The sequence below is a fragment of the Notechis scutatus genome, chromosome 10 (genome assembly GCF_049901735.1).
Source record: "Notechis scutatus isolate UNSWTSFEM ecotype Mainland chromosome 10, rNotScu1.2, whole genome shotgun sequence".
NCBI lineage: Eukaryota > Metazoa > Chordata > Lepidosauria > Squamata > Elapidae > Notechis > Notechis scutatus.
Window position 1 is genome coordinate 6,778,397 of NC_142018.1, and position 13,695 is coordinate 6,792,091.

At 42.0% G+C, this 13,695-nt stretch overlaps 1 protein-coding gene across 1 annotated transcript in view; it reads left to right on the top strand.

The window, feature by feature from the left end:
* COL4A6 (collagen type IV alpha 6 chain) overlaps positions 1-13,695 on the top strand; it is a 190,626-nt gene that overhangs the window by 150,164 nt on the left and 26,767 nt on the right. Inside the window, 4 exon segments of the mRNA XM_087972038.1 lie at positions 1,003-1,110; positions 4,661-4,882; positions 6,779-6,940; positions 11,189-11,359. Coding sequence (XP_087828164.1) covers positions 1,003-1,110; positions 4,661-4,882; positions 6,779-6,940; positions 11,189-11,359 — 663 coding nt within the window.

Here is a 13,695-nt window from a genome sequence, read left to right on the forward strand (position 1 = left end):
GAGGCCGTTTTCGCCCTCCCAGAGGCTCGAGGAAAGCCTCCGGAGCCTGGGGAATGTGAAAACATTAACCCCACCCCCCACCATGATGCAGGAGGCCGACTAGGCCACGCCCATCCAGCAACCGGGCAGAGAACCCATTGCTGAATTTTTTGAAGCTCACCCCTGCCTGGCATTCTGTCTAATTAGCTATCCATAGACATATAGACATTAACAAGACTATGCAAAAGAGATAATCAACAAAAAGACTCCAGCATCTCCCCACCAGCAATCAGCACCCAGATCAGCATAGATTAATTCCAAGGTTAACCTCAGACCTACAATCAAATAAACAGTATCCCAATCAAGAAACATCCAGAAAAGCCAACAGCAAACAGCCCGACCAAGGAACCTCATCTAAGACCAACTCCCATTAATACTGACAGGGCAAACCACTAGACCAGTGGTTCCCAACCTTTTTTTTTGCCCCGCACCCCTAAAGAAATTTCACTCGAACCTCGTACCTCCTGAAATTTAGACTTTAGGAACTACTGAACGTGTTAAATATATGGTAGGATTGAATCTTTTCAGCGATGTATGTGACGGCCACTAAATAACGATACTTAACTCTAAAATGAAAACAAAGTTAATCCATTGCAAAAGAAAATAAAAATGCCAACATATAGCCAATATCCTATTATTTACCTGGACTTTTCTCGCACCCCCTGGAATATCGTCTCACACCCCAGGTTGGGAACCCCTGCACTAGAATATAAACTGACAGCACGTTGCTTTCCTCACTAGTACTGATTATATTACCTGGTTGGGTAATGAAATGCCTGCAAGAAAACAAGCAAGGTCAGAGAGCTCCAAGGGCTCTCATTTAATCCCAGCTAAATTGACTTTGGAGTGCTTCAATGCAAAAGGTGTTTACGGGAGTTGGAGCATTGTTACGGTTTTTCTAGGAAGCTACGAAGGACACGTGTTTTGTTTCTTCCCAAACTGATTTTCTCCTCTTCTCTTCAGGTTCCAAGGGTAGCAAAGGATTTTCTGGTTTCCAAGGGCAGCCAGGTTTAAATGGCTTAAAAGGAGAACCGGGCATACCCGGGTTGGCTCGATTCCCAGGAATGCCGGGTAAGAACCAGAGAGGAGGCAAATGTCAGAGGTCATTGGTCACACACTTCATAATATTGCCAAAACCTTTAGATCAGGGCTGTCCAACCTTGGCCCCTTGAAGCCTGGCGGACTTCAACTCCCAGCTGGGGAATTCTGGGAGTTGAAGTCCGCCAGGCTTCAAGGGGCCAAGGTTGGACAGCCCTGCTTTAGATGGATAGACCCATGAAATCACCAGAAATCAACTGAAATACCTGAACCTTTAAAAAGTTAACTACAGATAAGTGTTCTACTTACAATACTTCATTTAGTGGCACTGAAAAAAGTGACTTATGACTGTTTTTCAGACTTGCAACCCTTGCAGCATCTCCATAGTCACAGGATCAAATTTCAGATGCTTGGCAACGGACTCACATTTATGACCGTTGCTGTGTCCTGAGGTCATGTGATCCCCTTCTGATTAGCAAAGTTAAAGTCAATGCCAGATTCATTTAAGAAGCATGCTACTAATTTTAACAACGGCAGTGATTCACTTAACAATTGTGGCAAGAAAGTTCGTAAAATGGGGCAAAATTCACTTAGCAAGTGTCTTGCTTGGCAACAAACATTTGGGGCACAATTATGGTTGTACCAAAATGGATGAGCAAGTTCCGTATGTTCTCCCTTAATGGATATCCCTACTCAACGAGTAGTCCTTAATGGGTCTAAGTCTACATGGAGGGAAGTAAGCAGTGGGGTGTCACAAGGTTCCGTCTTAGGCCCAGTACTCTTCAATATCTTCATTAACGACTTAGATGAGGGAATAGAAGGGGAACTTACCAAATTTGCAGATGATACTAAGCTGGCAGGAATAGCTAACACCCAAGAAGATAGGCTCAAGATCCAGATGGATCTTGACAGACTAGAACACTGGGCCATATCTAACAAAATGAAATTCAATGTAGAGAAAAGTAAAGTCCTACACTTAGGCAAGAAAAACCAAAAGTACACATATAGACTGGGTTAAACCAGGCTCAATAGCAGTAACTGTGAGAGGGATCTTGGAGTCTTAGTGGACAACCAGCTAAATATGAGCCAGCAATGTGCAGCCGCCGCCAAAAAAAGCTAATGCAATCCTAAATTGTATTAACAGAGGAATACAATCAAGATCAAGGGAAGTACTAATACCACTCTATAAAGCCTTAGTCAGACCACACCTAGAGTCCTGCATCCAGTTTTGGTCACCACATTATAAAAAAGATGTTGAGACTCTAGAAAAAGTACAGAGAAGAGCAACCAGGATGATTAGGGGACTGGAGGCTAAAACATACAACGAACGGTTGCAGGAACTGGGCTTGGCTAGTCTAGTGAAGAGAAGGACCAGGGGAGACATGATAGAGGTCTTCCAATATTTGAAGGGCTGCCACAGAGAGGGTGTGTGTGTCAACCTATTATCCAAGGCATCTGTAGGCCAGACAAGGAAGAATGGATGGAAACTGAATAAGGAGAGATTTAACCTGGAAATAGGGAGAAACTTTCTGACAGTGAGAACAATCAACCCATGGAACAGAAGTTGCCTTCGGAAGTTGTGGGAGCTTCATCACTTGAGACTTTCAAGAAGAGACTGGACTGCCATTTGCCAGAAATGGTGTAGGGTCTCCCGCTTGGGCGGGGGAGTTGGACTAGATGACCTACAAGGTCCCTTCCAACTCTGATTATATGTATCTGTATCTACCTCTGGGATTGACAATTGGAAACACAACACAATAGGGACCCGGAGTTGCTTCTATTCAGTGTTTCAGTCAGCAGCTTTGCCTTTTGGGGTAGTATCCATTCCACCTTGTTCCTTGAAGTTCATTCACCATAGACTGTAATGGTACGTGTAAGCTTAGGAGACAGGAGGAAGAGCTGCAGAGTAAGCCATGGTTAGATAAGAGGCAGCTTATCCTGAAGGAAAGAATGGGGGCATAGCATACATCTAAGGAAAGACCCTCCCTAGTTTCCTGGAATGTAAACGTGAAGAGGGACAGGGAGAGACGTACTTTGCAAGACTTTCTTAATGAAGCTTACCTTAAAGATAGAACTAATATTTCCCATGGACACAACTGGCAGGGGAATCCTTGACAGGACCCAATCTGAGTTGGTCACCAGGACGAAAGATTTATTCTTCCAATCTTTCAGGCCTTTGTGCTGGACTAAATGCACATATTCTGAGTTCCCTGATGATGGACTCCAGCATGAGTTTGAACTCTTGGATGACTAAACCTTGGGTCCCGGTGATTGGCTCCAATTGGTTCCTGTAAACATTATCCTGGGACACTTGTATTTATCTTCATTCATGGAAACCTTGTGTCAACTCATAAAATATTTCTCTGGCCTTTTTAGAGTTGCCAACAGAAAGGGAAGGGGGAGCAGTGCAGCAGCTTGGAAAACTGAAACTGCATTCCATAAATGTTTTCAAAGATAGTTAACTAGGTAACTGAAGTTTCTGCCTTGCAAAATTCTAACCGGAGAACATGATTGATGACTCTTGGCTATGGATGTGCCCCATTGGAGAATATGAATTATGATACACCCAGGAAATTGGGGGAAAACCAGGGTCAAGGGTGACAATGAATGATGTGTCTCAGAGTTGGCTACACCCAGGCAGTGCCAGCATGTTAACTCCCAATAAATCCTTTTGAAGTTTTGGAAGTTTGGCTCAAAACTCATGATTTAAATGGGGTGTAACTGCCAGAATCCTGACACCTTGACCTTAATATTCCTGGGTCTGCTTCTTCTCTGGACAACTTCACAAAGCTAATAGAGGTGGTTAGTTCTGTCAGCTTATTGTCCACTAGATTGGTTTTGCAGAGCTTCTAAGGACTTCTTTAATGCCTTGGCAAACCATGGTGTTTCCACATGCCTGTGGGCATTTATTTTGTGGTACAGACGTAATGATGGTTTGCTAGCATAACTGCAACATCATGCACCACCTATCAAGTGAACATGGAATGACGTTTGCTCTCCTTATGAACATCATCTCAGTTTTATTGCAGTCCAGGTTTTGCTGGAAATCATAACCACCCTGGATCCACTTGGATCCGGCTTATAATTTTATGAACGGATGATGAGACACATCACCTGTTGCTACAGATGTTGTCAGGTGCAAAGAATCAGGATTATATATTACATTCCAATTAAGCTGATTTGTTGCTCAGGCTTATACATAAGAGTCTAGTCAACTAATGGTCATTTTAAGCATTAAAGCATTAAATTGGTATTAGGTAAGAGTTAATGAGATTCAAGAGAGGCTGGACTTAGACCATTTGTAGCTAGGTAGAGATTCTAGACCAGGGGTGTCCAACCTTGGCAACTTTAAGACTTGTGGACTTCAACTCCCAGAATTCCTCAGCCAGCTTTGCTGGCTGAGGAATTCTGGGAGTTGAAGTCCACAAGTCTTAAAGTTGCCAAGGTTGGACACCCCTGTTCTAGACTGTTCCTTTCTTGTCTCCACCTCCACACTCTGCCTGCTCCTTCTCCTACACCTTCTCCCCCTAAAGCAGCTCTTCTCTGTTGCTTTAAAATTAATCCTGCTTTCTTTTCTTGAAAGGGTTTCCTGGCCCTCCTGGAGATCCGGGTTCAAAAGGGCGACAAGGAGTTGACGGGGCGGATGGACTGCCTGGTCCAGAAGGCTGTCCTGGTTTGGTTGGCCCAAATGGATCCCCTGGTGATGTCTTTGGGGCTGAACCAGGGTCCCAAGGAGAACCTGGCTTACCTGGCTTACCCGGAGATAAAGGCTTTCCTGGAGATTTTGGCTTTCCTGGAACACCAGGTAAGTTCTGAGCATTTTTTTAAAAAAAACACCAACTGAAAAGTTACTGAAATTCAACAGGTCTGTTCATGGTTCCTTTTTGTATGGGGAAATCTCCCATGTATGGGGGTTTGAGTTCAAAGAGGGTTCAAAGATTTTTTGAGTTCAAAGAGGGAAGATAGAGAGATTTAAATGGGCTAAATGGTTAAAGAAATCTACTGAAGAGAATATTGAGTTCTAGCCTTTTGATTTCTCTAAGCAGCCATTGATGGCTTGTCTTTCTGGAACAATCCATAGTGGTCTCATTTCTTATTATAGAAAAGTCAACCTAGTTTACAGTTCACAGTGACTGACTTCACATATCCCCCAAAAAGATAAAAAATCACAAGTCGAAAATCATTTCTTGCTGGTAAAATGTTGGGATAGAAGTTGCCATTTTTTGCAGTTCCTGCAATATATCCTTTCCCCTAAAAATGAATATTTAAGGAAATATGAGCAAACAAACAAAATCAGCCAGCTATTGTCATAGCTATGCTAACTTGTCTGACTTATACTTTCCAGAAAAAAAAAGCAAGCACTGTCTCACTTCATTTCAAAGGCAATGTAAACAATTCATCATGTATTTATTTAATTACCTACATTTATAGCCAAAAGGTTACAGATATCTTCTGGGGACAAGCTAATTCAATGGAAATGAGAGCTGCCATCTGTTTACAAAAGAAAACCAGTTCCTCACCTTTATAGTTAATGAGATAAGATTATAATGAAATTGCATTCTGAATTTCAATTAATGTCCTCTTAACCTTGAGGTGGAGCCTTCTAATCAGAAGTTGTGTTCAGATCAAATCATATCCCTCATTGTCATGAATTACTTCTGGTTTGAAATCATTACATATTGCAAGATCCAATCTGGGTCGTCACTGGGACCAAAGATTTAGTCTTCTGAGCTTTCTGATGAGTGTTGGAGCTCATCTACAGGCAATTTCACTCTACTGGAATATTTGTTTTGGGCTATGAGTCATATTTATGTGATGTATACACACACACACACACACACACACACACACACACACACCTGTAGCTACATATTTAACATAAGGATACACAGCTATTTCCACAGTGAGAACCACTGTTGGCCACTGAGTATCAAATCAGGATCTCACTCAACTCGATGGGGCTGGAAAAAAATCCTGCCTTGACTTTAGATTCATTTACATTTAAATATAATTAAATTAAATATCACAAATAGGATTTTTCTCCAACTGGGTATACAGTAAGCGCTTTCTTGCATCACTTTTAAAACTTGCTTTTTGAGCCTTCCAGAGATTGGAAATGTCAACCAGCCAAGGAGCTCACAACAGATTTCACTCGGGGTGACTTGATAGCAGTCTTCTGGTATTTGAGAAGAGGGGGTCAGCCTTGTCTCCAAACACTTGAGGGCAGAACAAGAAGTAATGGATGGAAACTAATCAAGGAGAGAAGCAACCTAGAAGGAAAGGAGACCTAACAGTGAGAACAATTAATCAATGGAACGGCTTGCCTCCAGAAATTGTGATGCTCCATTACTGGAGCTTTTAAAGAAAACATTGGACAGCCATTTTTTCCAGAATGGCATAGGGTTGCCTGCTTGAGCAGGGGCTTGGACTAGAACAAGGGTCTCCAACCTTGGCAACTTTAAGACTTATGGACTTCCAACTCCCAGAATTCCTCGGCCAGCATGCTGGTCTAGGAATTCTGGGAGTTGAAGTCCACAAGTCTTAAGGTTGCCAAGGTTGGAGTCCCCTGGACTAGAAGACCCACAGGTCCCTTCCAACTCTGTTGTTCTGTCATGATGCCCAAATCAGTCCCATGAGTTTTGTTGAGCACCTGTGTAAGGGGGAAAAGAATGGGAGTTGTTAGATCTTTTTCGGTTTCCAGGTTTGGATGGAAGGCCTGGCCTATCGGGTAGAAAAGGAGGACGTGGGGAGCCGGGTCTTCCAGGTTTTGATGGACTGCAAGGACCACCAGGAGCAGGAGGTCCATTTGGCATCAAAGGAAAACCAGGTCCCTTGGGAACAACCGGCCTTCCAGGATCACAAGGTATGGATTGTTTCACCCTGGATGAAGGTGTGTTGCCTTCAGATGTTCCTGCAGGTTGCCCACTTGAGACCTGTCCTTGAGCTTGATAGCACTTTGTCCAGGTGCTTCTAAACTTATGCAGGAGATTCCAGAAATCTGGAGATGAGATGAGAGAACAAAGCAGATGCCGAAACTCTCAGCCAAATACACCAAACCGGCATTGAATACGGGTAGTCCTCGAATTATGACCATCGATGAACCTGGAATTACAGTCATTAGTCATTGCGGTGGTTAAGCAGGTCACTCACATGATTGCACCTGATTTTGCAACATTTTTTGCAGTGGTCATTAAGTAAACACTACAGTCATGAAACAGATCCATTTTTTTGGGCTGGAAACCAGGAAAAAAGGCCGGGAACCCACAAAAACCCGCTGAAAACTGTAGTCACGTGACCCCAAGATCAATGCATTTGCTCACATTTATGCAGACAGCCGTAAACTAATTGCTAGATGCCCCAAATGTGATCACATGACTAGGGAGGTTGATCACTTGACCACAGGAGGGAGTTATGCACTTGTCAGAATTTCAAAGTCAAGTCATGAGTACCTTTTTAAAGAATCCGTTGTAATTTTGAACAGTCACTAAGCAACCAGTCATTAAATGAGGACTACCTGAATAATGAAAAGAATATTGCGGGGAGGGGGGTGTTTGGCACACTGCAAAGGATTACATTAATGTCCAAGAATGTTTCTGGGCACCGCTTAGAGACTCTCAACCCAGCCCACCTCACAGAGGAAAGTAGGAGGAAGAAGGAATGTTAGAATATGTTTGTCGCCTTGAGTTATTTATAAAAAATAATAATAAAAGCAGGATTAAAAAAAATATTTTAAAAATACTGTCCAATCTGCCTCAGATTGATCATTGTACCAACAATTTAACTGAAGATTATAGAAAATGAGCCTTTTCATTTCATGATCATATCATTCACAACTAACTTTCATGATCCATATTCATTGATTAATTTCAGGAAATTTCCATACCTTGGAAGATTTGCACCCCATCCATTTATTCTCATTCATGTTGTCCAATGCCATCCTGTGATCTTCCTAAGCAACCAGAAACATGGGTGCTTTTTGCAACTGGACCTTGTTTTTTCCTTGAAAATGTTTCGCTTCTTGGATGAGAAGCAAAGCATCTTCAAGAAAAAACAAAGTCCAGTTGCCTTTTGAAAAAGCACCTTTGGGACAACCATGACCTGGATGACTGGGAATCTCTGTAGAAAATCAGAAAACCAGTTTTCTTAATTTCTCAACAGCCTCTTGGATGTATTGCAGTTGTAATAGCCACAAGTCTCTGTAGATGAAACTGTTTGGAGTTTAATAAATGACACCACAATAAACCATTCTATTGTCGAACAAGAATAAAAACAGTTCAAGTGCAGTGTTTAACTCCATTCCAAGCATAATTCCAACCATTCTTGTTCTGGAACAGAAATTAAATCAAATGCAAATCCCTACACCAGTGATTCTAAATTTAGGCACTAAATTTAACAATTGTTGTGTTTGGTAGCAGCTGTAACTGATGGTTACAGTTTCCCTTTCTTGTTTGATAAAGTGCCCCTTCAATAATCTCAGCCAATTTCCTTCCATCACCATCCAGAACCTTTTAATGAAGGTGCTAGGAATTGGTTTACTTCTGCTGGCATTATACATCCACATCCTGGATAACTGAGCTGCCAATTAAGGTGGTGGAAAGTGGTCTTCTCTGGCCTTGATGCCACAGCAGGAACAGTTCCTTCAAATAAAAATATGAAGTCCTGGGATATCGGGGTGGGCCGGAGGAATAAAATCTGGGGGAATAAAAAATGTTCAAAGGAAATCCTGGAGGGAAACTATATTTCTCTTAACATCTGTAGAGGTTGTCAGTCATTCAGGTCGTGGTTGTCCCAAAGATACTTTTTCAAGAAGCAACTGGACTTTCTTGTTTTTCTTTGAAGACATTTCGCTTCCCATCCAAGAAGCTTCTTCAGCTCTGACTGGATGGTGGACTCAACGGCTCTCTAAAGGAATGCAAATGACCAGCTGTCTACAAGGAGTATAAATCCTTCCATTTCCCACCATCCAGTCAGAGCTGAAGAAGCTTCTTGAATTAGAAACGAAATGTCTTCAAAGAAAAACCAGAAAGTCCAGTTGACTCTTGAAAAAGCACCTTTGGGACAATCGTTCCCTTACTCAAATATTTTTACCTCCAACACCAGCAGCCCTGTTTTCACATTCCTGTCTACTGTCTCCATCCACCCAACCCCAGGGAACCCCATCCATACATTTGATCTAAGCTGTGTTGAGAAAGAGCTCCGTTGTCCGAAAGGTCCTTTTTCAGAAGACAAATGGGGTTTCATTATTTTTCCTGGAAGACGTTTCGCTTCTCATCTTCTTGGATGAAAAGTGAAATGTCTTCAAGCAAAAATAAAGAAAGTCCAGTTGCCTTCTGAAAAAGCATCTTTGGGACAATCATGACTTGGATGACGGAGAGTCTCCACGGAGAAAGAGCTCAGTTGTTTTCCAAGTCATTAACTTCATTCTCGGCCTTGTGCTTTCTTCCTGGTTCACATGTTTTTGTCTGTTTTTCCTCACCATGTTTCTGTTCCATTTGCCATCATCTCTCCATTTCTGATGTCACACTGTTTTGGTTTTGGGGGTTCTTCACATAGGCTGCCAAGGTGAGAGCAAATGCTTTGTAGCGTAAAAACTCTTGGACTAACAGCTGCCTAGCCTATTATGCTACAAAATGTGCGCTGACTGTGATACCCCTTATTTCAATCCTGCAAAGAATTGTAGCCTTCACCTTTTCAGAAAGGGATTTGTATGTAGGAGGTGCCGCACATGGGCTTCTTATCCTGGAGAAGGTCTATCGGTGTAGCCACTGAATCTGGAGAAGGTCCATCTGTCTGGACATTAAGAGTCAATGCCAACTCAATGTGCAAAGAATCACTCAGCCAACATGGACTTCCACTTAGTTTTAGATGTTTGGTTTTTCCCATTTGCAAACATTTTATATCTTTCCTGAAAAAGAGCCTGTGGCTTTTAAGTCAGGGGTCCCCAACCCCTGGGCCACTGCCCATTATTGGGCCACAGCTTGTTCGGAACTGGGCCGTGGAAGTTGTGGGCAATGAACTCTCTTCCTCTCCACCCTGCCCCAGTCCACAAAAGCCAGAAAAGTTGGGGAAAGCTGCTTTAAGTGATGTTTTCGTCAATATTGTACAACGCTTGTTGGGTTCTTTTAGTCTCCTGGCATTACTCTTTTTTGTTGCTGTCTGTCTGAAAAAAAACACCATCTGGACCTTTAAGACTCAACCTGACAAATTCAGAAGCTAAAGTCTCCCCGTAGGGCTGGTTTTATCAGCAAAGTTATTTCTAACATTGTCAGCACAATTTTACAGATCATTGTTTAGATTCTGCCTCAGTCATGCTTCAGCTTTTAAATTTAATTTTAAAAAGTAAAGACTAGATCAAATTGAGCTTGACTTCTGGTGACTGGATAGATATACTGATGATAATTTTACTGGCAACAACATTGGTGTGAATTGCCAAAGTTTTCTCCTGGAAGGTCTACAATTTTACAGTCCAGACTACAGTCCTATCCATTGATGTCCAATCCAAGCACTAACCAGGTCCAACTCTGCTCAGCTTTATCCAGATTAGTTACAGTCAGTTTACTGCTGCCACTAGTGTGACTTCCTCGAGTCAAGCACAATTTGTGTTTTCATCCATGTACAAGTGACTATTTCCCTTTAACATTAATAGGTTTTCTTCTCCACTGGAATCCAGTCCAGGTCACTGTCTAGAGTATAGAGTAAAGCAAAAGCAAAGCCTGGGAAAAACATTTTGGTATGATTTAGAATGACAGTAGCAAGTGGAAAGTGACACACCAAGAGGTTTCTGGGTCCCATGTTTCCCAAATGGTAACTGATAACAGCTCAATTAACCCAACCATAAGGGGTTTCACTGTTGGCAGTTGTCCGTTGGTATAGGCAGTAGCTTTCCTAGAGCTTTTTAATCATTAGGCAACTAATACTTTTTTAAAAAAACTTTTCTAACCTTGTGTGCTTTAGAAAGGCTGCATGATTTATTTATTTTAGCCGCAGTTCAGTTAGCTGAATACAAATAAAACGCTTTAGTGTTAACCTCTTGAAAGATGGCGCAGGGATGGTAGAAATGTTTGCCTTTGGAAGAACATCTTGCTGATGGTTTGGGTTTTGAACCATTCAGGACCTCCCGGAACCAAAGGGCCAAGAGGAGATGCTGGTTCACCAGGTCCTGCCGGCATGAAAGGGTTCCCAGGGCTTGATGGCCTGCCAGGACGGCCTGGAGAACAAGGGTTGCCTGGACCTCCAGGTCTCTGGGGCCCAAAAGGAACTTCAGGTTTTCAAGGCTCAAAAGGTAATTTTATTTTTATTTATTTGTTTGTTTGTCAAGCATGTATTGGATAACAGATATAAGTATAAACATAATTATGAATACATGAAATTAAATGGATAGAATAAAAGGGAACATTAGGACAGGGACATTGGTGCGCTTATGCACACGCCTCTTAGGAATGGGGTGAGGTCAGAGGTGGCATTAATCAGGTCCTGACCAGTTCTGAAGTTACTTTTTCAGTGCGACTGTAATTTTTGAATATACAGTTGTGCTCCTAAGTTTATATACCCTGGCAGAATTTATGATTTCTTGGCCATTTTTCAGAGAATATGAATGATAACACAAAAACTTTTCTTTCACTCATGGTTAGTGGTTGTCTGAAGCCATTTATTATCAATCAACTGTGTTTACTCTTTTAAAATCTTAATGACAACAGAAACTACCCAAATGGCCCTGATCAAAAGTTTACATACCCTGGTGATTTTGGCCTGATAGCATGCACACAGTTGGCACAAAGGGGTTTGAATGGCTATTAAAGGTAACCATCCTCACCTGTTATCTGTTTGCTTGTAATTAGTGTGCATATATAAAAGATCAATAAGTTCCTGACCATTGCATCTTTCATCCAGTGCTGCACTGACATTTCTGGCTTCCGAGTCACGGGGAAAGCAAAAGAATTGTCAAAGGATCTGTGGGAGAAGGTAGTTGAACTGTATAAAACAGGAAAAGAATATAAAAAGATATCCAAGGAATTGAGAATGCCAATCAGCAGTGTTCAAACACTACTCAAGAAGTGGAAAATGAGGGGTTCTGTTGGTCAGGTAGACCAACTAACCGTGGTCAGGTAGACCAACTAAAATTTCAGCCACAACTGCCAGGAAAATTGTTCGGGATGCAAAGAAAAACCCACAAATAACTTCAGGTGAAATACAGGATTCTCTGAATACATGTGGTGTGGCTGTTTCAAGATGCACAATAAGGAGGTACTGGAAGAAAGATGGGCTGCATGGTCGAGTCGCCAGAAGAAAGCCATTACTACGCAAATGCCACGAAGTATTCCACTTATAATACTACGCCAAACAGCACAGAGACAAGCCTCAAACCTTCTGGCACACAGTCGCTTGGAGGGATGAGACCAAAATTGAGCTTTTTGGCCACAGCCATAAACGCTACATTTGGAGAGGAGTCAACAAGGCCTATGATGAAAAATACACCATTCCTACTGTGAAACACGGAGGTGGATTGCTGATGTTTTGCGGATGTGTGAGCTACAAAGGCACAGGGAATTTTGTCAGAATTGATGGCAAGATGAATGCAGTATGTTATCAAAAGATACTGGGGGAAAATTTGCGTTCATGGGACATACTTGGACATTCCAACATGACAATGATCCTAAACACAAGACTAAGTCGATCTGTCATTGGCTACAGCAGAATAAAGTGAAGGTTCTGGAGTGGCCATCTCAGTCTCCTGGCCTCAATATCATTGAGCCACTCTGGGGAGATCTCAAACGTGCAACTCATGCAAGACAGCCCAAGATTTTGCCAGGAAAAATGGGCAGCTTTACCATCTGAGAAGATGAAGAGCCTCATCTACACATACCACAAAAGACTTCAAGGTGTCAATTTTGTTAAAGGGGCAATACATCATATTAAGAACTTGGGTATGTAAACTTTTGATCAGGGCCATTTGGGTAGTTTCTGTTGTCATTAAGATTTTAAAAGAGTAAACACAGTTGATTGATAATCAATGGCTTCAGCCAACCGCTAACCATGAGTGAAAGAAAAGTTTTTGTGTTATCATTCATATTCTCTGAAAAATGGCCAAGAAATCATAAATTCTGCTAGGGTGTGTAAACTTAGGAGCACAACTGTAGGTAGTCCTCAACTTACAAAACTTCATTTAAGTGACCGGCCAAAGTTACAACTGCACTGAAAAAAGTGACTTGTGACCATTTTTCACACTCAACGACCGTTTGCAGCATCCCCAGCGGTCACGTGATCAAAATTCGGATGCTTGGGAACTGACTTGCATTCATGACAGTTGCAGTGTCCCAGGATTGTGTGATCCCTTTCGCGACCTTCTGACAAACAAAAGTCAATGGGGAAGCCAGATTCACATAACAACCGTGTTACTAACTTGACAGCTGCAGTGATTCACTTAATAACTGTGGCAGGAAAGGTCCTACAATGGGGCAAAACTCACTTCAGAAATGTCTCATTTAACAACAGAAATGTTGGGCCCCATTGTCATAAGTTGAGGACTATCTGTAGTCACTTATAAATGGTTGTACATTGGGGGCTACCTGTTCTAGCTTTTTTTTTTTTTTCTCCTTTCAAAGCATTTCTAATCCTTCT